This window comes from Anomaloglossus baeobatrachus, chromosome 8 (genome assembly GCF_048569485.1).
Source record: "Anomaloglossus baeobatrachus isolate aAnoBae1 chromosome 8, aAnoBae1.hap1, whole genome shotgun sequence".
NCBI classification, from domain to species: domain Eukaryota; kingdom Metazoa; phylum Chordata; class Amphibia; order Anura; family Aromobatidae; genus Anomaloglossus; species Anomaloglossus baeobatrachus.
Genome location: NC_134360.1, coordinates 63,518,253 through 63,542,921, shown reverse-complemented (window position 1 = coordinate 63,542,921; position 24,669 = coordinate 63,518,253). Strand labels below are relative to the sequence as shown.

The window sequence follows — 24,669 nt, the reverse complement described above, 5'->3', positions numbered from 1 at the left end:
CTGGTAAATGTTCCCCCATCCCAGCATGTACCCCATCCTGGTAAAAGTACCCCATCCTGGCATATTCCCCCATCCTTGTAAATGTACCCCATCCTGGTAAATGTACCCCATCCTGGTAAATATACCCCATTCTGGCATGTTCCCCCATGCTGGTAAATGTCCCCCTTCCTGGTAAATGTACCCCATCCTGGTAAATGTACCCCATTCTGGCATGTTCCCCCTTCCTGTTAAATCTCCTCCTTCATGATAAATGTACCCCATCCTGGCAAATGTACCACATCCTGGCATGTTCCCCCATGCTGGTAAATGTCCCCCTTCCTCGTAAATGTCCCCCATCCCAGTAAATGTACCCCGCCCTGGTAAATGTACCCCCATCCTGGTAAATGTACCCCATCCTGGCGTGTTTCCTCATCCTGGCATGTTCATGTACCCCCTTCCTGACAAGTTCATGTACCCACATCCTGGTATGTTCTCCCATCCTGGCATGTTCATGTACCCTCATCCTGGCCTGTTTCCCAATCCTAGCATGTTTCCCCATCCTGCTTTGTTTATGTACCCCCATCCTGGCATGTTTCCCCCATCCTGGCATGTTTCCCTCATCCTGACATGTCTCCCCATCCTGGCATGTTTATGTACCCCTATCCTGGCATGTTTCCCCCATCCTGACATGTCTCCCCATCCTGGCATGTTCATGTACCCATATCCTGGCATGTTTCCCACATCCTGGCATGTTTTTCACATCCTAGCATGTTTTCTACATCCTGGCATGTTTCCCCTATTCTTGCATGTTCCCCCCATCCTTGCATGTTTCCCCTATCCTTGCATGTTTCTCCAATGCTGCCACGTTTCCCCCATCCTTGCATGTTTCCCTGATGCTGCCATTTTTCCCCGATCCTTGCATGTTTTCCCCATGCTGCCATGTTTCCTCCATGCTGCCATTTTTCCCCATCCTTGTATGTTTCCTCCATGCTGCCATTTTTCCCCCATCCTTGTATGTTTCCCCCATGCTGCCATGTTTCCCCCATGCTGCCATGTTTCCCCCATGCTGCCTTGTTTCTCCCATGCTGCCTTGTTTCCCCCATCCTGCCATGGCCCCCCACACCTTGGCACAGCCGCACACAATTTAAAAAAAAACCATACTCACCTTACAACACCCGCTCCACCGCTGGGTCCTCAGTTCCCGCACGGCTACAAGACATCATTACGCCTGTGCCACTTACTGACGCTCCCGATGTCTCCTAGGCAACAGGCCTGTGGCCTAGGAAAGGAGTGCCAGAGCAAGGAGAAATTTCTCCTCTGCTCCAAGACAACTTTAAACTGCCGGCGCGATCGCACCAGCAACTCAAAGTGGCTTAATAAGGCGACAGAGAGGGCTCTGCGTGCCCAGTCTTTCACGCGTGCCATAGGTTCGCCATCACTGGTCTATGATTATCCCTGAGTCACATGAGGTGTCTGCAAAATTTTGTGATTGTAAATGTGACGGTGCGTATTCCTGTAGCGGACATACACACACATACATATACACTCAGCTTTAAATATTATATATATGTGTGTCCACTACAGGAATCCGCACTGTCGTATTTACAATTACAAAATTTTGCACAGCCGCCTCATGTGACTCAGGGAACGTCATGGACTGTGTTTTGAGGGGAAAATATAGCCCCACGCTTTACCGTTATTCACCAAAAACCTGCTTACATTAAAGTCAATGGAGCTGGGAGCTACAGGTCATTAATAGGAGCTGTGATTGGTTGCTATATGTAACAAAGGACATTCTCAGTATAAGAAGCTTATATGTGAGGTAATATGATATCGGTTGAGAAAGAGAGAGACCGAGAGAAGCAGACAAACAAAGACAGGCAGATGGGGAAAGATAAACAGACAAACAGAGAGACAGAGAGACAGACAGAGAGACAGACAGACAGACATGTAAAGAAGCTCATTTTTATAAAACTGGGCAGTGGTCTCCTAATTTTTGCCAGAGTTATATATATATATATATATATATATATATATATACATATAGATATATATATATATATATATATATATACACACATATATATATATATATATATATATAAAATATATGTGTGTATATATATATATATATATATATATATATATATATCTATATACACACATATAAAATATATGTGTGTGTGTATATATATATATATATATATATATATATATGTGTATGTGTGTATGTATGTATGTATATATATATATACAGTGCCTACAAGTAGTATTCAACCCCCTGCAGATTTAGCAGGTTTACCCATTCGGAATTAACTTGGCATTGTGACATTTGGACTGTAGATCAGCCTGGAAGTGTGAAATGCACTGCAGCAAAAAAGAATGTTATTTCTTTTCTTTTTTTTTTTTTTAAATTGTGAAAAGTTTATTCAGAGGGTCATTTATTATTCAACCCCTCAAACCACCAGAATTCTGTTTGGTTCCCCTATAGTATTAAGAAGTATTTCAGGCACAAAGAACAATGAGCTTCACATGTTTGGATTAATTATTTCTTTTTCCAGCCTTTTCTGACTAATTAAGACCCTCCCCAAACTTGTGAACAGCACTCATACTTGGTCAACATAGGAAAGACAAAGGAGCATTCCAAGGCCATCAGAGACAAGATCGTGGAGGGTCACAAGGCTGGAAAGGGGTACAAAACCCTTTCCAAGGAGCTGGGCCTACCTGTCTCCACTGTTGCGAGCATCATCCGGAAGTGGAAGGCTTATGGAACTACTGTTAGCCTTCCACGGCCTGGACAGCCTTTGAAAGTTTCCACCCGTGCCGAGGCCAGGCTTGTCCGAAGAGTCAAGGCTAACCCAAGGACAACAAGGAAGGAGCTCCGGGAAGATCTCATGGCAGTGGGGACATTGGTTTCAGTCAATACCATAAGTAACGTACTCCACCTCAATGGTCTCCGTTCCAGACGAGCCCGTAAGGTACCTTTACTTTCAAAGCGTCATGTCAAGGCTCGTCTACAGTTTGCTCATGATCACTTGGAGGACTCTGAGACAGACTGGTTCAAGGTTCTCTGGTCTGATGAGACCAAGATCGAGATCTTTGGTGCCAACTACACACGTGACGTTTGGAGACTGGATGGCACTGCATACGACCCCAAGAATACCATCCCTACAGTCAAGCATGGTGGTGGCAGCATCATGCTGTGGGGCTGTTTCTCAGCCAAGGGGCCTGGCCATCTGGTCCGCATCCATGGGAAGATGGATAGCACGGCCTACCTGGAGATTTTGGCCAAGAACCTCCGCTCCTCCATCAAGGATCTTAAGATGGGTCGTCATTTCATCTTCCAAGAAGACAACGACCCAAAGCACACAGCCAAGAAAACCAAGGCCTGGTTCAAGAGGGAAAAAATCAAGGTGTTGCAGTGGCCTAGTCAGTCTCCTGACCTTAACCCAATTGAAAACTTGTGAAAGGAGCTCAAGATTAAAGTCCACATGAGACACCCAAAGAACCTAGATAACTTGGAGAAGATCTGCATGGAGGAGTGGGCCAAGATAACTCCAGAGACCTGTGCCGGCCTGATCAGGTGTTATAAAAGACGATTATTAGCTGTAATTGCAAACAAGGGTTATTCCACAAAATATTAAACCTAGGGGTTGAATAATAATTGACCCACACTTTTATGTTGAAAATTTATTAAAATTTAACTGAGCAACATAACTTGTTGGTTTGTAAGATTTATGCATCTGTTAATAAATCCTGCTCTGTTTGAAGTTTGTAGGCTCTAACTTATTTGCATCTTATCAAACCTGCTAAATCTGCAGGGGGTTGAATACTACTTGTAGGCACTGTATATATATATATATATATATATATATATATATATATATATATGTATGTATATGCACATGTTAACTCCATGTGTTCTGGAAAATATGCAATAAATGCATTCTATTGAATACAGAAAAGATTTTACAGATAACAATATATAAAAAAAATACATGAGTAAATACCTTTCATATTTAGCCGTACAGCAAAATCTAATATAATTGGTATAATATATACTGTATATAACAAATCATTTCTCAAATACATTCCCCTCAGAATCCTGGTATCAAGAGTCAGAATCCAAAAGGCTTCTCTTAAAAGAACTGATTTCTGCCACCCTTTCCTGGGATAAGAAACCTTTTCTATAAAATAAAATGTAAAGCCAGATAAATGTGAATTAGGCGCATTGAGCGGCTCATCGATGTATCCAAAAAAGCTTATTCATCGCACATGAAACCGTTCAGGGGAGCAAAAAAAATTCTTATTCAATTTTCGAAAATTGGGAAATGCAGATGGAGATTGTTCTCTCGTTCAACAATTTGACAACAAAAGGAGGAGGAGGGGTCATTGAAGACTTAATAGGGTTGACCGTGTTAAATAGCATGACGCTCGTTCGTCGGGTGAAACGGTCTTTTGTGCAGCAAAAAAAGATTATTGTATCTTTATCAGACAAACAGAATTCTGAAAACTAGAAAATATAATAAGAAACTCATATTCACCTAGAAAAACAAAATACTGTTTGAAGGATGTGTTTAAACATTTTTCTTTTACTTGCAGTTAAATATAAGTGAAGTTGCAGATTTCTACGGATATTCGAAATTTGTCCAACTTTTACAGGTGACTATTGCTTTATTTCGAGAATTTTTTTTTTTACATAATGTACTCAATTCAGAATATTTTTTTTGACCAGTGATGTAATTGAAACATAAGTGGGATGTTATTTTGATATGTCTCTGTACCTCAAAAAAATACTCTCATGCAGGGATGGATTGTACAGGCCTACTTGCCTTAAAGGGATTGTCTGGTTTTAGAAAACCCGTGTTACTTGGCTGTAGTTATTTATTTATTTTTTTTAAACAATCTGTACCTTACTTACCCTCTCCAGGTTTAGCACGGAGTTGTCACGCTGGAGCGTACAGAAGCCCAGTGTGCGGCACTATACAGCAGGGGTAACAACGGAGGTGGTATAAAAGGAAGGCATTGGCAATAGGGAGAGGGGACTCCGCCACTCACCTTAGTCTTTAAAAGTCCTAATTTCCCTATACAGATCCTTCCCCCATTGCCGTCATGTGCCTAGGCCTTCGCTTGCCATGAACTTTCCCTGGCTATTGAGAAGGCTGGCAATAGCATTAGTCTCCCTGCAATAATATAACAAAAGGGAAAATTTGACACAGAAAACACTCCAAGCTCCTCCAATGCAGCTAAACACCACAGCTGCAACTGTCACAACTCCTCAGCTTCTTCCACAGACTGGCTCCTTCCAAAGTGGACAGCATAAGAATGAGATTCTTTCAAACAAACTGCAAACCTTCGCATAATAAGATGATGAGACCATCTGGTCCCAGACTTGCCAGAGGTCTCCCCAGAGCGGGACACACCCATGACAGGAGTCTCCTCTGCTGTTCACGATGTCTTTTACTGTCTGCAGCGCTAATGTTATGTCGACAGCACTGCAGCCAATCAGTGAGCTGAGCGACTCATGCCGTCAACTCAGGTTGAGGAGCGCTGTTGGCATGACATCAGTGCTAGACCCAGTGAGGGTGAGTACAGCCCAGTTTGTGTTTTTGTTTTTAAAACATACTACACCTAGAGAAGAGGAGCTTTATGAAACTAGAAACTCCTTTTAATTTTTTTATATGATGGTGTTTATGCATGGTCAATATATAATATTCAGTCCATTAGATGAGCATGTTTGGCACAATATGGCGGTGTGATGGAAGTATACCAGTTCTTTCAAACATATATATGGTTAGTGCTTTTATATTTGTTCTTCAGTCTGATACTCTTTAGTAGTATATAGGACAAGTTGTGATATACATATCATTTAATGATGTACATGCCAGCCTGAAATATTGAAAATGCTGCCAGGTCTGCAGGCAGCGTGTTACGTTGGGCAGAGTAGATACATTACATATATAGTTTTTATTTTTAGAGCGAAAATTTAGTATAAGTTGTACTTCTCTACATCTCGACCTATTCTGAGCTTCTGAGTTTCTGAGTCTAGTGGGCAGTGCTGTGCACCGTAGTGCCGCCACATGGCACTCATAAAGGGAAGATCAATATTTGTCTGTTTATTATTATTATTATTATTATTATTAATTTTTATAGGATTCCAATCTGATGTCTACGGTTCTGGATAAAATCCATCAACCAATCACAGTGTTGTGGCCCACAGATAAAGCCTTTGATTCTCTTCCCAAAGAGCGAAAAATATGGTTGTACCATGAAGAGCACCGGGACAAGCTGGAGGCTTATCTAAAAGTTCATATTATCAGAGATTCAAAGGTAGACATCGTGTGCATAAAGTTCAGTTTATACATGATGATAACTTGTCTATTATCTCTGCACTACACAGTCTATAATAGATTCAGACTAGGGATGAGCTTGACTCATGGATGCTCGGGCGGACTTTAGTTAAAAGTTTAGTTCGGTACCCGCCCCGAACCCCATATAAGTCAGTGAGAACCCAAACTTGGGTGGGATAACATGGTCATAGTAAGGGCTAGGGGGCTGCAATAGAAAGTAAAATGGGGGTAAAGGGCCATTTACATGCTGCGACATCGCTAACGATATATCGTCGGGGTCACGGTGTTTGTGGCGCACATCCTGACATGAAAAATTCAATAGCTATGTGTAAGAATGAAATGTGAAAAATGGAACCTGCATTACTGCCATGAACATATGAATAAAGAGAAATTTAGCTACTGAATTTCTCTTTATTCATATATTCATGGCAGTAATGCAGGTTCCATTTTTCACATTTCATTCTTACATATAGCTATTTAATTTTTCATGTCAGTATTCACACGGCAGTTTCTGCTATTGCATGTATTCCCCTTCCATAGTCACTGGTGTGCATACCTTATCTCCCCATAGTGATGTTTTTTAGGTTTTTTGCACCCAGTTCAGACCTAGAATGGAGTTCCAAACGTTATTCCTTAATGTGGCGCACATCCGGCGTCGTTAGCGACATCGCAGCATGTGACAGGCTGGAGCGACCTTAAATGATCGCAAAAGAGACAAAAATCGTTGGTATATGAGAGGTCGTTAATTTACCAAAAATCGTCTGGTAAGTAGAGATGTTGTTCCTCGTTCCTGCGGCAGCACACATCGCTATATGTGACACCGCAGGAGCGACGAACATCTTCTTACCTCCGTCCGGCAATGAGGAAGGAAGGAGGTGCGCGGCATGTTCCAGCCGCTTATCTCCACCCCTCCTCTGCTATTGGACGGCTGCCGTGTGATGTCGCTGTGACGCCGCACGAACCGCCCCCCTTAGAAAGGAGGCGGATCGCCAGCCAGAGCGACGTCGCAGGGAAGGTAAGTCCGTGTGACGGGTGTTAGCGATGTTGTGTACCACGGGCAGCAATTTGCCCGTGTCGCACAACCGATGGGGGCGGGTACGCGTGTAAAGTACCCTTAAGAGGAGTACAATTGCCTTGGAGACAAATGTTGATGGAGAATTAAAAAAAAACAACAAAATTACATGGGGTCCCCCTTATTTTCGATAACCAGCCAAGGTAATACCAGCCCACAGTTGTCTGTTTTATGAGAGTGGGAAGGCCCATGGTTATTTGTCCCTTCCCAGCCTAAAAATACCAGCCGATTGCCACCCCAGAAGAGGCGTATCCATTAGAATTGCCAATTTCGGTGCTTTTCCCAGCTCTTCCCAATTGCCCTGGTGCGGTGGCAATTGGGGTAATACTTTCGGGATTCCTGTCAGCTGTTAATTGACAGCTGGCATCAAGCCATGTGTTAGTAATGGATAGACATATATGAGACACCCCCATTACTTACCTGGTAATTGTAGAGTTAGAAAAAACACACACAGAAAACAAAAGTTTATTTAAATAAACACTCCCCCCACACTCCCTTGTTCACTAATTTATTTTAAAAAAAATCCTGGAAATTCCGAAGTAATCCAATTATGAATAAAGACTACCACACACTCCCTCATTCACCAATTTATTAATAAAAAATAATTCCTCAAACGTAATCCAATGGTGTAATGTCCCACGACACCCATTAATTCCTATGGAGCCTCATTCTGAGGACAAGGCTCTATAATTCACTCGCAGTCAGCCAGCAGAGACAGAATTTTTCACTCTTGTGAGAAATCCATACTTGCCGCTGACAGTGAATGACCTTTGGAGCCTCGTTCTGAGAACTTTCTCAGAACGAGGCTCAATAGAATTCGCTGGGTGTCATGAGACATTACGCCACTGAATTACTTTGGAACTTTGAGGATTTTTTAAATTAAAAGATTCGTCAATGAGGAAGTGTGAAGGAGGCTTTATTCAAATAGAAAACACACACATACAGAATAAAAGAGTAACTGCACACTACCGGCTTAGTAATAGTTGTGTCTGACAGACGTCTATCCATTACTAACCCCTGGCCTTGATGCCATCTGTCAATTCACAGCTGACATCAACCCCAAAAGTATTACCCCAATTGCCATCACACTAGAGCATTGAAGAAGAGCTGGGCAAAGCATCAGAATTTATCGCATCTAATGGATGCACCACTTCTGGGGCAGCTGCAGACTGTTATTTTAAGGCTGGGAGGGCCCAAATAACTATGGGCCTTACTAGTCTGATGATACCAGCACCCAACTATCTGTTTTATCATTGGCTGGCTATCAAAAATAAGGGGACCCACACTGTTTTTATTATTGAAATCGATTAAAATAAAATGTCATGGGGTCCCCTCTAGTTTTGATAAACAGCCAAGGTAAAGCAAACAGCTGAGGACTGCAGCTTGCAGCTGTCTGCTTTTACCTGGGCTAGTAGCCTTTCAACAAACGTTATTCAGAATCCGAACAGCAACCGAACTCGGACTTCCGTGAAAAGTCCATGTTCGAACCCTGGATACTAGGTGTCCGGTACAAACCCTGAAATCTACAGCTCATCCTTACTGTAAACTGAATAATGGCACAGACTACCAGGTTTTTTACTTTCTATACTTCTTAAAGGTAATCTAACAATAACCTCCACAAACTTTTATATGGTCATGAAAAACTGCATTTGAAAAGCTGACTCCATCGACACTTTTATATTTTCTATCTGTTACTGCATTCCCAAGAAATCAGTATTTTAATTCAAATACAGATTATGTGTTAAGTGCTCTGAGGGTGACCGAGCACTTTTCAAGCTTCTGCCTCCCTATGTTGTTTTCCGCCCAAGCATCAACCTCTTTATCTTCAGTGAAATGTCACTGTCTGATTCCTTGGCATGGCGCCTAAAGTCACATAGACAGTGAGCTATCCATCAAGCTAAAGAAGTTAGTGCTATGCATAGAAACAACCTTAGAAGTCAGTTGCATAAAAAATGCTTTGTCATGCCCACAGCACTTCACACTGCGTTTATATGTTACAACGCTGATTTCTTGGGAATGCAGCAACAGTTAGAAGACATAAAAGTGTTGGTGGATTAAGCTTCCAAAGCCTTGCATGTCCTTATAAGCGGTTTGGTGGGTTAATTCTATTGATAGATTCCTTGAAATCAATTTATTATTACATATTTATTTACAATAAAACTGTTGCAAATTGCAAAATGCCTAATTCTGCCTTCTGTATCTATTGCCCTAGATTTCAGCAGCAAATCTACCTGTTGGTGGATTACGTAGGACACTTCATGGTTCAATGGTATCCTTTCAGTGCAGCTCAATGAATATTGTGAGTATCCATTCACAGTGAATTTCAACAGAATACAAATGTAAAATATTGAAAATGTATTTACCTGAACTTTTTGCTTCCTGGAGTCCATGGGTAGAACAGCAATGGTTTAAGTTTTGCATAGCTCTCAAGGGCAAAGCATAGGACAATGAGCAGTCATAAAATTATATTCTCTTCTGATGAGATCAAAGTTGAACTTTTAGCCATAATTCCAAAAGGTATCTTTGGGAAAATAAAAACACTGCACATGACAAAACAAAATAACATACCCACAGTGAAGCATGGTGGAGACAGCATTATGCTTTAGCAGCCCCATAGCCCTTACTACCACCATTTTATAGCACTTAAGTTTGGGTCCCCATAGACTTATATGGGGTTCTGGATCCAGGCTAATGTTTGGATCAAGTCCGGTCCCGACCAGTATTTTTTTTTTTTTTTTAAATCCAGCTGAACCCAAACATCTGCAGGTTCACCCGTCTCTAGTGGTGATGACAGCTGCAAGATACTTCCTGTATGGAGAGACTAGTCGCATGCATTGCTCAGGTGTGATTTTGGCCCATTCTTCCACACAAACACTCTTCAAATTCTGAAGGTCCTGTGGACTCATTCTATGAACTGTGAACTGTGTGTTTAGGATTTTTATCTTGCTGAAATGTCCATCCTCATTTCATCTCCATCATCATGGTAGATGACTGCAGATTCTAATCAAGAATGTCTCCGTACATTTGTCCATTCATTCTTTCTTCAGTTGAACAAAGTTTGCCAGTGCTGTCTGCTGAAAACAGCCCTATATTCAAACTTTACTGTTGGTATGGTGTTTTTGAGGTGTTTGGACTCCAAGCATGGTGTATATTATGGCATCCAAAGAGTTTAATTTTGGTCTCATCTGACCAGACTATATTCTCCAATATTTCACAGGCTTAGCTAAGTCTTGTATAGCAAAGTTTAAAAATTTTTTTTTTTCAGCAATAAAGTCTTGCGTTGTGAGCGTGCATACAGGCCAAGGTCTTTCTGTAGCTCTCCACAGATGGTTCTTGGCTCTTAGACAACTCTTTTGATAAATCTTTTCGCTCTTCTGTATTAAATCTTGCAGGGAGCCCCTGGTCGTGGCCAGTGTATGATGAAATTACATTCTTTCCACTTTCGGATTCGGCCCCAACAGTGCTCACTGGAAGCTTCAGTAGTTTAGAAATTCTTCTGTAATCAATGCCATCACTATGTTTTGCAACAATAAGGTTGTGAAGGTCTTGAGACAGCTCACTGGTTTTACCCATCATGAGATGTTTCTTGTGTGGCACCTTGATAGTGAAATACTTTTTTTATAGGCTATCAGTTGAACTAACTGATATTATTTTTCACTGTGGCAGGATTGCTTTCTAATTAATGATTTATTTCAACTGATATCATGACTTCCCATGGCTTTTTGCACCTCTCTTTCTTCATGTATTCAATACTTTCTCCCTGTGTCATTTCTATTTATCACATGTATGGACATCTATAGTTTTGATTTTTTTTTTTGCCTTTGTGGATTGGATAGGTTGTTACTGACATCTGGTGAGAAACTCCTGCCAATATCACTTTCAGAAATATATTTACTTAGAAAATTGGTGACATGTTCAATACTTATTTCACCCGATAGATAGATACATAGATAGATAGATAGATAGATAGATAGATAGATAAATACTCTTAACAATCATAAAAACCTCACAAATAAGTATGTAGTTTTTTTACATCATGACTATTTTTTATGTCGCAGGGGGAAATTCTGGTGAATGATAATAATGCTAAAATCATTCAAAGAGACATGGAGTTTGTTGGTGGAATTGCACATGGCATTGATCAGTTGCTGGAGCCTCCCAATATTGGAGCTCGCTGTGATGATTTTATAGAATATAGCCCTGCGGTAAGTAACAATAAGTTGATGAATTTGGAAATCTGATTTTCTTCTTTATACGAAGACTTTAAATGAGAGGTCTCAAACACACGGCCCGCATGCGGCCCCTCAGACTGCTTCTTGTGGCCCGCAGGCCCGTGGACCTATTAACAGATGCAGTGCAGCCATCAGCACTTTATTTCAAACTCACTCTGCACAACTCAATGGCAGCGCCGGCCAATCAGAGGCAAGCATCTGACCCGTATAACCTCAGTTGCTCGCCTCTGCTTGGTCAGCGACTGCTATTGGAATAGTTGGTTAGAGAGAGCTTGACTCTGCGCAGCACCGGCAAAACTGTTCATCTGAATTTCAGATGAAGCGCTGACCATGGCTGCGATGGTTACCGGGTCCACATGCCTGTGGCTGGCGTCAAGCAGGAAAGAGGACGCCAAGGGAACGGAGGTCAGGTGAGAAGGATTTGGTGTGAGTGCGTGCGTGTTGCCCACTGAGGCTGTACAAGTGCACAGGGCAGGCTATGTGTGTGTGTGTGTGTATATATGTGAGGCTGCACAGGGCAGGGTTTGTGTGTGTGTATGGGTGCACAGGGCAGGGTGTGTGTGTGTGTGTGTGTGTGTGTGTGTGTGAGGATGCACAGGGCAGGGTGTGTGTGTGGCGCCCCTGACCTGGTCAGGCACCACTGAGTACTGCACCCATGCTGGGGATAGTACAATACAGGTAATCCAGAAGGCTGACTGGGGTGTGGTACACAGGCGCATAGTGACCAGGCCTCCCACATCACCAGAGGGGACCCTTGAGTAGCCAGAAGGAGTTAACTTTCAATTCCCAGCTGGGGGTGTGTTCAGGGGCTGGTTGCTAGGTGGCGTAGGCAAGAACAGGAGAGGAGGAGCAGTGAGTCAGTTAGAAGAGAACTCCAGAGGGCTCAGTGAGGAGCAGACCTGTGGGGTTGATGCTGTCTAACAGCGCCCGCGCAGTGGCTACCGACGGGGGAGAACGGTCAACTAGGAGTGCTACCTGAAAGCCAGCTTCAGCTAGAGAGAAAGCACGGAGTGGGAAGTAAGGAGACTGCTAGAGAGCACCAGGCCCAACCGGGCGGCAGATCCCGAAGCAAAGATAGATCCAGCTTTCTTCTGCTAAACCTGCCGGTGTGGGGCTCTCAAAGCCCACACCACAACACCACAAAAGCCGCAGCCACGTAACCGCAGTGAGGGCCCATAGGTCACAGGAGGCAAGCAGCTGGAGTGGCCTAGTCCGGGGAACAAGCAAACGGCAAACAAAAGGGGGAGAGAGGCTGCAGCATCTTCCCTGGGCGACCCCCATAGGGACTAAAAGTCGGGGTCACCCCAAACCACCAAGGGCTAAGGAAGGCGAGTCAGTAGTCACCCTCATAAAGTCAGCCGGAAGGATACCTGGTTCCAGCCTGGTTCATCCCAGCTACGCCCGGGCTACTCACCCTGCCATCAAATGTGAGTAAAGCCCTTGAAAGACAATTCTGCCTGTGTGGAGTTATTCTGCGCCTTGTGGTACTACAAACCTACACCGGGCCCTGGGGCTTGCCTCACTCTCAGGAGGCTATTCCAACTAACTGCACACACCATCAGCCCCAGGCGTCCCCTAACCTGCAGTGGCGGTCCCCACTGACCGCAATACTGAGAGTGGCGTCACGATCAAAACTGAAGATTCCCTACCTGTGACCAGAACCAGCTACGTGGAGTCCCTGAAGGTATGCACCGATACAGCACCGGCGGGGCTTCACATCTGGCGTCACGAACAGGATAAGGACTAGACCTGTTGAGACAGGTGACCATGTGCCTGGGCGGTCCGCTTGAAAAATTGGAAGCGCCGCCATCTTGCCACCATGAAAAGCGCGCTGAAAAACAACAGCAGCCCGCGCTGGGAGAAGTTACCGCCCACGAAGAGGTGTGGCTACCCAGAGATCCCCTGCAGAGTTCTGACCTTGCCAGCTATGAGAGTGGAAGCGTCCAGAGACGTCGGGACAGAAAGGGAGCCACAAGCCTGCTGCTGGGAGAGGAGCTGCTGAAAGAGGCAGAGCAGAAACTGAACAGCTTGCTACTAGAGGCAACGGCGAGTCCACTGCTGGGAAATCGTGCAGAAGAGGGCGCAGAAGAAATGGCGTCTGACCGCAGAAATCCAGAACCGGGCTCCGCTGCCTGGTGGTATCGGGAGCTGGCCCAGTTCTGCGACCGACTGGAGACCCGGGTTGTGGAGCAGATCCGGGAAGAACGAATGGAAATGCTGGAGATGACCGCGGCGGTTCGGGCCTATGAAAGGAGAACCGCGCGCCGAGTGCCAGACAGGACGGCGATGACGCAGACCCCGATGCTGCCACCGGTGGGTGAGTCGAGTGATGCCCCGGCCAGCGCAAGTGCCCCGACCCCTGCTGCCACGCCCGCGGTCCCCGAAGAGGCGTCCGGTGCGGCGACGCTGAAGCAGGCCGCAGCCACGCCAGGTGCGGCCTTCCAAGCCCCAGCGGCCGCAGCGATGCCCTGCTCGGCCCACCAAGACCCGGTCCCTGCAGCAACGCCCAGTCCGGCCCGCAAAGAACCGGCTGCCACCGCGACCCTCATCCGCGTCGCAGGCGTAACGCTGACCCAGGCCGCCGCCCTGCTAGGCCCGGCCCGCCGAGACCCCACCGCCGCAGCAACGCTCGTCCGCGCCGCAAGTGAGGTGCTGAACCAGGCCGCAGCCACGCCAGGCGCGGCCCGCCAAGCCCAGACTGCTGCAGCGACGTCCAGCCCAGCCTGCACAGAGCCCCCTGCAACAGCGACACAGATCCAGGCCGCCGCCATGCCGGGCGCGGCCCGCCAAGACCAGGCCGCCGCCATCCAGGGCGCGGCCCGCCAAGACCAGGCCGCCGCCATGCCGGGCGCGGCCCGCCAAGACCAGGCCGCCGCCATCCAGGGCGCGGCCCGCCAAGACCAGGCCGCCGCCATGCCGGGCGCGGCCCGCCAAGACCAGGCCGCCGCCATGTCAGGCGCGGCCCGCCAAGAAGAGATTACCTCATCATTTACCCCGGCCTGCAAGGCCAGAGCAGACACCGCTCTCCAGTCCAAAGAGGTCCCTGCTAGGAAGACCCTGATAGGAGAGGACCCCGAATACTGGAAGCTGAAGGCTGACCTAGAGGCCCAGTTCCCACAAGAGATGGTGGATCGGTATCTGCTCCCTCCGCATACCCCCAAGGAGATTCAGGCAACCCCTGCAGCCGCGCCAGAGAGTCCACCGCCCAGACCAGCTGAAGAAAGCCCATCCCCAGCACTGCCACCAAAGGAGTGCCAAGAAGAACTAAGGGGGAGAGGAGGCCAGGAAGCTGAGGAGCTGACTCCGGAGCCACCAGCAGTGGATCTATACTCAGAACCGGAGATGTTGCCCTATTCCCGCTGGGATGAAGAGGATTTGACACCGTCTGCAGATGAAGAACTGCCCAAAAGCCTTACCTGGGAGTTTGTGAGCTGCACCCAGCAGAACCCAGCCCGCAAGACACGGCGCAGCAGAGCAAAGTATCCTCCAACACCACAGTCTCCAGAGCAGAGAGAGGTCACAGCCAGAGACCTGCAGGAGAAAAGATTACTGAGAAGGTCTAGAGCCCAGGTCAGAGGACCCCTTTACAGAGGAGTAGTAGAGGACTTCAATTTGAAAAGCGGATACGGCTTTATTGTAGCAAGAGGAATAAAAGAGGGCATATTTGTGAATCGGAGAGATGTTCAAGCCCACCTGCCCAGAGGACATTCAGGCAGAAATTTGAAAATTGGAGACGCAGTACAGTTCACCTTGCATCAAGGAGAAAGGGGCTACTATGCCTTAGACGTAGCACCATGTCCCAAAGACAGAGATAAGGAAACAGATGCAGAAAAGGAAACAGATGAAGATCTAGAAAGAAAAGACAAGGAGCCTACAGATGAAACTACCACCGACGACGACAAAGAGCCAGAAAGCAACAGGTGCCGCAGCCCAGCAGGCCCAAGCCCTGGTAAAGAGTAAAGTAAAGTAAAGAAAGAAGTACAGAAGTTAAAGTTTTGACCAGTTTGTTTTGCAACGTTCACGTTTAAGCATGTGCCCACAAAAACTATTGTGAGAAAACCATAAACCTTAAGGCTATGAACTGGCTATAGCCACAAACTCTCGCAGTGTAAATAGTTACACCAGAGGGCACCACCGCCACCAGAGTCAGCCTGTTTAGGGGCTTGGCTCGTCTGCAACCAGGAGGAGCCCGTCCGTATATAGGGCCTTGGCTCACCTGCAACCAGAGAGCACGCCTGTTTATGGGGCCTTGGCTCACCACCACAAAGAGGGTACCTGGTCAGCACCAACTGTGGAGGCCGCCTCTGCATCCTGCCAGAAGAGGCTGAAGGCGCGGATCCACCAGGCCAGGTATACCCTGAAACCACCAGCCCATGTAAGCCGCCTCTACATCCTGCCAGAAGTGGCTGAAGTCGCGGCCAACGTGAAAGGGTTTTGGGTGGGTTAACGGACTTGTGGGTGGAGGGTGGTGATGTATGGTACCTGGTGCTTTTAAATGTTTTACATGTTTTAATGTTTTATGCATTTTAAAATGTTGTCTTGCAGCCCGAGGACGTGCTGGTGATAACTAAGGGGGAATGTGGCGCCCCTGACCTGGTCAGGCACCACTGAGTACTGCACCCATGCTGGGGATAGTACAATACAGGTAATCCAGAAGGCTGACTGGGGTGTGGTACACAGGCGCATAGTGACCAGGCCTCCCACATCACCAGAGGGGACCCTTGAGTAGCCAGAAGGAGTTAACTTTCAATTCCCAGCTGGGGGTGTGTTCAGGGGCTGGTTGCTAGGTGGCGTAGGCAAGAACAGGAGAGGAGGAGCAGTGAGTCAGTTAGAAGAGAACTCCAGAGGGCTCAGTGAGGAGCAGACCTGTGGGGTTGATGCTGTCTAACAGCGCCCGCGCAGTGGCTACCGACGGGGGAGAACGGTCAACTAGGAGTGCTACCTGAAAGCCAGCTTCAGCTAGAGAGAAAGCACGGAGTGGGAAGTAAGGAGACTGCTAGAGAGCACCAGGCCCAACCGGGCGGCAGATCCCGAAGCAAAGATAGATCCAGCTTTCTTCTGCTAAACCTGCCGGTGTGGGGCTCTCAAAGCCCACACCACAACACCACAAAAGCCGCAGCCACGTAACCGCAGTGAGGGCCCATAGGTCACAGGAGGCAAGCAGCTGGAGTGGCCTGGTCCGGGGAACAAGCAAACGGCAAACAAAAGGGGGAGAGAGGCTGCAGCATCTTCCCTGGGCGACCCCCATAGGGACTAAAAGTCGGGGTCACCCCAAACCACCAAGGGCTAAGGAAGGCGAGTCAGTAGTCACCCTCATAAAGTCAGCCGGAAGGATACCTGGTTCCAGCCTGGTTCATCCCAGCTACGCCCGGGCTACTCACCCTGCCATCAAATGTGAGTAAAGCCCTTGAAAGACAATTCTGCCTGTGTGGAGTTATTCTGCGCCTTGTGGTACTACAAACCTACACCGGGCCCTGGGGCTTGCCTCACTCTCAGGAGGCTATTCCAACTAACTGCACACACCATCAGCCCCAGGCGTCCCCTAACCTGCAGTGGCGGTCCCCACTGACCGCAATACTGAGAGTGGCGTCACGATCAAAACTGAAGATTCCCTACCTGTGACCAGAACCAGCTACGTGGAGTCCCTGAAGGTATGCACCGATACAGCACCGGCGGGGCTTCACATCTGTGCATGGCTGCACAGGGCAGGATGTGTGTGTGTGTGTGTGTGTGCGCGCGTGGCTGCACAGGGCAGGATGTGTGTGTGTATGAGGATGCACAGGGCAGGGTGTGTGTGTGTGTGGCTGCACAGGGCAGGATATGTGTGTGTATGAGGATGCACAGGGCAGAGTAGGCGTGTGTGTGTGTGTGAGAACAATGGCACAATAGGGGACCAAGATGGGACATTGCTACCGGATAAAGGGACATTACTACAAAAAGAGTATCTGCATGGGCACGTTACTACAGGATCGGGACAAGGATGGACACATTACCACAGGATGGGCACAAGGATGGCCATAAAGATGGCCATATTACTACAGGATGGGCACATTACTAGAAGAAGGGGACAAGGATAGGCACATTACTATAGGATGTAGACAAGGATGGGGACATAACTACCGGATGAGGACCAGGATGGGTACATTACTACAGAATGGGGACAAATATGGGCACATTACTACAGGGTGAGGACCAGGAGGGGGACTTTACTACATGATGAAGACCAGGATGGGAACATTACTACAGAATAGGGACAAGTATGGGCACATTACTACAGGATGGAGACAAGGATGTGGCACATTACTACAGGATGGAGACAAGGATGTGGCACATTACTACAGGATGGAGACAAGGATGTGGCACATTACTACAGGATGGAGACAAGGATGTGGCACATTACTACAGGATGGAGACAAGGATGTGGCACATTACTACAGGACAGGGACAAGGATGAGTATATTACTTCAGGATGGGGACAAGGATGGGCACATTACTACAGAATGGGGAGCAGGATGGTGCACATTGCTACAAGAGTGGAACAGGATGGGGACATTACTAAAAGATGAGGACCAGGATGGTAACATTACCATATATATATATATATATATATATATATATACGTATATATATACATATATATATATATATATATATATATATATATTTAAACAAAAAAAGTGCACATTTGCTATAATAAACAAACGAAAAATGTTCAAAAACATCCAAAGTTGTATAGAAAAAATATATATCGTACGAATAAAAATGTCACTTTGTCCTGAAAAGAATACGGCCCCACAAATTATTTTTTTTCTATGTGCGGCCCTTATACCCAGCCGAGTTTGAGACCCCTGCTTTAAAGCATAACCATCATTTTCATTTTTATTTCATAACTCAATAGTACACATGAAAATAAGCAACTTTGTTCTATGTGTTATCATATAAATGTGCTTCTTTCTCTGCCACAATTGATCAGTCATTATCAAAATTCTCAATTCTGAGGGAAAAACTGTATTCAATGAAGATTTTTCCATTACTGAGATAGGAGATGGCAGTTGGTACTGATGAGATTTATGATGATGGGAGGAGCTAGAGGCAAAGAGACAAGCTAGAGGGAGGAGCTAGAAGCAGGAGGAGGGGCTAGAAGAGTAGGGAGGAGCTAGTGGCAGAGGGAGGAGATAGAGGCAGAGGGAGGAGAAAAAGGAGCTAGTGGCGGAGAGGGAGAAGCTAGTGGCAGAGGGAGGAGCTAGCAACAGAAGGCGGAGCTAGAGGGAGAAGGGAGGGGTTAGTGAAAGGGAAGAGCTAGAGGAGGGTGGAGCTAGCAACAGAGGGAGGAGCTAGAGGAAGAGGGAAAGAAAGAGGGATTAGCTAGAGGCAGAGGGAGGAGCTTGAGGCAGAGGGAGGAGCTAGCAGTAGAGGTAGGAGCTAGAGGCAGAGCTCTACCTACCTCAGAATTGATAATTTTGATAATGACTGATTAAATAAAATATTGCTGGGCTGCAGCCAAACAGCAGCGTCATCAGTGGAATGGCACCACTCTAGGAGTTGAGTGTCCATTGTTTGTATATCAATTGACAAAGAACTATATCAAAAAACACCAAAAAGGAGCCAAGACAAATGATATGTGCACACACAGAATGTGGTGAGCCTTCCTCATAAAGATGGCTGCAGCCGAGGTGCAAGATGCTGATGTCACAGCCACTCAACCTCCACACTAGAGGGGAGGGGCGGCTGCTTAGCATAAGACATGCACACTAATAAGGCTTGCACTGGGAGCCCATCATATAATGAGTGAAATGCACAGTGTCTGAACTGTAACCTATAAATGACGCCAGAAACCCAGGTCAGGCGGGCTAAACAGCACTATATAGGTGCATCTCGCACGGATACACGAGACGCACAGTGTCTGAATAATGGCCTATAAATGACGCACAACACCAGGTCCAGGCGGGTCAGTTAGCACTATATGAGTACATAACACATGACAGGCTCACCATTTAACCACCTGAATTCAAAGGACCACACACATCCTGCAAAAATGGATAAAATGTGCCATACCTCAAATAGTGAGATATTAGTTTATATTTTGGCCCAAAATATGTAAGCTCGCAATCCGTTCGTCAAGGATTCTCACACTTGCGAGTCCCTACACTGAATTAGTTAGAAAAACCACAAATAATGTACTCATATAGTGCTAACTAACTGACCCGCATGGACCTGGTGTTGTGCGTCATTTATAGGCCTTAATTCAGACACTGTGCGTCTCGTGTATCTGTGCGAGATGCACCTATATAGTGCTGTTTAGCCCGCCTGACCTGGGTTTCTGGCGTCCTTTATAGGTCACAGTTCAGACACTGTGCATTTCACTCATTATATGATGGGCTCCCAGTGCAAGCCTTATTAGTGTGCATGTCTTATGCTAAGCAGCCGCCCCTCCCCCCTAGTGTGGAGGTTGAGTGGCTGTGACATCAGCATCTTGCACCTGGGCTGCAGCCATCTTTATGAGGAAGGCTCACCACATTCTGTGTGTGCACATATCATTTGTCTTAGCTCCTTTTTGGTGTTTTTTTGTATATCAATTGAGGCTATCCAGTGGAGGACAACCCTCTTTAATGTTACATACCAAATTGAGATGGAAGGATGGAAGGTCTAGAAACTTATATTTCCACTTCATGAATACAGTGTTTCAATTTGAATATGTTTATCCCACATAGCTTTCTCATGAGCCAGATCAGACACCCCCATACTTTGCACTGACGAGGGGCAAGCACCCCGAAACACCGTGTCTGCAAATTGGGATTCTGATCTGGCTTATATATCCTGAGTAATATTGCAAAGGATTGTCGAAAATCCACTTGTGACTTTTAGGATCGCTACTTCCAATAGGTGGCGCTGTGCTAGAGTTTGTCTCCTTTACTGGAGAGACAATTTGAATATCCTTAATGTATTAATGGAAATCACATTTGGAGGAACCTCCCCTCCCCCACACCACATTTGCAAGTTGTGAAATATTTGGAAAAAAAGAAAGGAAATAAAAAGTTCTCTAAAGTAAGACGTTTGATTGCAAATGAGATATAACAGAACATGTTTATTTCCTTGTATGATGAGATGTAATTTGTTGTGATTTGTTCATTGCGGACTCTAGGACACGTTGTTTTCGTGCTCCATTTGTGGCTCTGAGCCGACGTGCCCTGCTGGACAGATTGATAAGGTGGGTATGAAGTTATTAGAAGTTAGCATCACTTTTGTTCATGGGGTATAATTAATACTGTGCCACCCTATGCCTTGCTCAGCTCAATAGGATTTTGCTGATAACTCCTATAAAATTAGGACCAGGAGTGATATCCTTTTATATCTCGTTACGGCCGGCCTTATATTTCTGGTTGAAGTCGCAGACAGAAAGGCATCACTCACTGCTAAGGGACCGTATTATTATTCAGATACACACAATATTTACCATGGGTGCTCAACCTTTCTTACCATGAGAGCCACATTCCAGCTTAGTGGGGCTTGCTTGTCATAACCATTCATCGTGGGGCCTGGGAATGCAACTTCACACATCGCAGAACCGCAGCCGCAGTGGAGGTGAGTATAGGGAATGAGATGGTATTGTCCAAGTAGTGGACATCCCCTTTAATTAATGTTCGTAGGACCGGAATACATCACCTAAAGCTAATATTGTTACATGTGCAGGGAATGCGCTCTGTGCATGTGTGGCGTCCCTGAGGCTTCGGTCACCACAGGGTACTGCACTTCACTTGATGTGTGGTACTCATCCCGGGTTCGGAGGAGGTCGGTGCCGGTTCCACATCCAAACATTCCATAAATACACAGAAGGTATCCCCCCCTTCAATGGGGACCGGGCTAGGGTCGGGTCTTAAGGTTGCCATCCAAACACTGGGGCAGCCACCCACTAGGGGCAGGGACTCAGGGGAGGAGCGACCACCAGGGGGGAGTTCGGAGCACACACACAGAATCAGGGAGTTGGCTTAATTTCTCCCTTGGAACCGGCGCAGTTTAGGGTGCAGAGCCCTAGGGTGGTGCATACTTCAGGTTGTGCCACTAGAATCTGCCGGACAGGGGAATTTCATGTTCCTCTCACCACCACAAGATCCCGGAGCACAGTAGCAACATAGAGCCCGGAGTCGTGATCACGGTCAGGCCCCAAGAGGACTCGCGCTGCCTCAACATGGGACAGGAACTTTAACACCAAACAGAGGTCCCCAAGCACTTTAGGTCACGGGGATCCATACTAAAAAATGCAAGAAGGAAGGGCTCACAGACTACCACAACGGTTCTGACCTTCGAAGAATCCGGGATCGGCTGAAGCCCATCACAGTGGAGACCGGCACCTCCGGGCAGCCCACGGACAGTGAGTAAAGACATGGAACCGCAACTACTTTGTCAGCCCTTCATTGCTGGCGTCTGCGCCCCGCACTTTAGCGCCAACGGCCACTACTATCTCCATCATCCTCCCTGGGGCCTAGCTTCCCCTGCGTTAAGCTGAACCTTCCTAGCTGCGACACAATGCACCCCAGAGGACAGCGACCACAGCGGCGGCTAATCCCTAGCTGCATACCGCAGGTGGCGTCATGAGATCACTACTCCCAACATCCTCATCCCATCCTTCATCCCCTATTGGTGTACACCTTGGGGCCAAGAAGCCGGGTATCCCAGACCCGACATCACTGGCCCGGTGATAAGTATTTACCCCCTGCCCCGTGGGTGCTACACATGCGCCCGGCGACGCTGCAGCATGCTGTAGAGATCATATCCTCTAGGAAGGCAGCCAAGATAGAAGGGGCATGTTTAGGGAATGGGCATCGCAACGAGCCATCCGAGGAGCTTCACCTCCATAACTGGTGGTTAAAACTTCTCATTTTACATAAATTAGTTACTTAAATTGCACATACAGACATGTTTGTTATTGTTTAAGCCAACGGTAGGGGTTTAGGAAGACGAATATATTCCGACATAGGTGGGAAAGGTCAATCAGTAGAGCTGGTCACCTTTCCTTCCAGCAAAAGGGGCTGCAAAGGAAAGAAAATGTCTCTGCACTGTATCTGAAATAATATGAAGGTTGACTAATAATGAATAATAATAACTAATATCAAGGCAGGTGTGATAGAAGAACACTGGCTGGTCGCTCCTGTGCCCTAATTCTGTAGGGCACCGTCCTAGTCATCCTTCAGATTTCATTGAAAGCCTTTACACCAAAGGTATAAACTGTCAAAAATATTGGATTATAACCTTGTGGACAATGCGGGTGATCTACGCTGCTGGTTTCATATCCAAAACAAAAGTCCAACATGTGGTATCTGTGTCAATCCGATTTAATTCTCCACGCGTTTCACTGTTTACAAGCTCTTTTTCAGGAGAGCCACAAGTTGTTTTCCAAAGCCCTCTTTATTGTGGTGTCTCACACGACCTCACGAGGTGAACAGGTCCTGCTTTTCTTTATACACTGGTATATTGGGTAAAAGCATATTGTGCTTATTTTGTCCCCCCTGTGTAATCAGCAAATATTGGATGATGACATTGTTCTTTTTTGCCTGCAGGGGGAGACAGAGAATTGCACAGGATATTTCAGGCCTTTCATTCCCGGACAGAGCCATAGACTATTATCTAGTAGATATTTCCCTAATAGAGATTATAGTAAATATGTTATTACTGGAAAGTATAGTGGATGCAGGAGAAAGTGTTATGCTATCGCATGGAGACCTCGTTGTTGTAAAAATCATTACGGAGGAGACTGTCATGGTAAGGATATGCCTTAAAGCAGTTGTCTACGACTGGACAGCGCTATCTTCAGTCCTAAAGGGACCTTTGTAATATTGAAAAATCATAAACTCCCATCCAAGACCAGCGCCACTCCAGCGATGTTGGCGCCATGCATGATGTCACATGAGCTCTGCAGCCAATCAGTGGCCACTGATCACCTGCAGGGTTGTCAGACAGCACCCTAGGGTAACCGGTGTGAAGGCTGTAACCCAACAGTGGCTTTTGATGAGCTGCAGCGCTCACGTGACATAGCAACGTGATGTGACCGTAGCTGGAATGAGTATTTAATCTCACCTTAGCATACCTGCGTTACACTTTGACAGATATTCCTCAATAGGGTCTAAAAACCCTATAACCCCTATAAAAATTGCTCGTTCAGTATGATAATCACTATCTCCATTCTGCAGAAATTGAAATTTAATCAGATATGCTAATTAGGTTAGAGGGCATAAAGGTGGCCCCCTGTCTACCCAAGTCTATGAGGGCACAAAATCCACCACCATCACTGCGCCCCCTACTCTCAAATGAGCTTTTCATTTTCGTGTAATGCTGCTGTTAGTGCCTGGCCAGCACTGCCTATGCAGAGTGCAGAAGTTAAGATGAGTTGGTCATCTACTCGCTGCCTCAACACGTCAGACTATCTGCTACACTTGCAAGCTTCAAACGGAACCTGAAAACCCATCTGTTCAGAAATGCCTATAATCTACAATGACCTCACTGCTTCACTACCGCGCGGAGCTGCCGCCCGACCACCGTGCGGAGCCGCCGCCCGACCACCGTGCGGAGCCGCCGCCCGACCACCGTGCGGAGCTGCCACCCGACCACCGTGCGGAGCTGCCACCCGACCACCGTGCGGAGCCGCCGCCCGACCACCGTGCGGAGCCGCCGCCCGACCACCGTGCGGAGCCGCCACTCGACAACCGTGCGGATCCGCCGCTCAATCTACACCCCACCTACTGTCTCCTCCCCAAAATCCTATAGAATATAAGCCCGCAAGGGTAGGGCCCTCTTCCCTCTGTACTAGTCTGTCTACTGTAACTTGTGTATGTATTCTGTATGTAACCCCTTCTCTTGTACAGCCCCATGGAATTAATGGTGCTCTATAAATAAATAATAATAATAATAATAATCTACTGCTTAGGTAGAGAATGAGATGACAAAGCTTATAGTGAAATGAACTTTGTTACCTCAGGTGCTGCCTATGCAGAAGAGCATAAGTCAAGATAAGTTAGTCATCTACTGCTTAGTTAGAGAATGA

At 46.6% G+C, this 24,669-nt stretch overlaps 1 protein-coding gene across 1 annotated transcript in view; it reads left to right on the top strand.

Annotated features, from left to right (window-relative positions):
- The window catches only part of LOC142249827 (stabilin-1-like), a 281,112-nt gene that overhangs the window by 199,601 nt on the left and 56,842 nt on the right, over positions 1-24,669 (top strand). The window contains exons 42-47 of the mRNA XM_075321739.1: positions 4,582-4,641; positions 6,133-6,309; positions 9,614-9,700; positions 11,460-11,606; positions 20,776-20,841; positions 23,189-23,390. Of these exons, the coding sequence (XP_075177854.1) occupies positions 4,582-4,641; positions 6,133-6,309; positions 9,614-9,700; positions 11,460-11,606; positions 20,776-20,841; positions 23,189-23,390 (739 nt within the window). The remainder of the gene's footprint in view (positions 1-4,581; positions 4,642-6,132; positions 6,310-9,613; positions 9,701-11,459; positions 11,607-20,775; positions 20,842-23,188; positions 23,391-24,669) is intronic.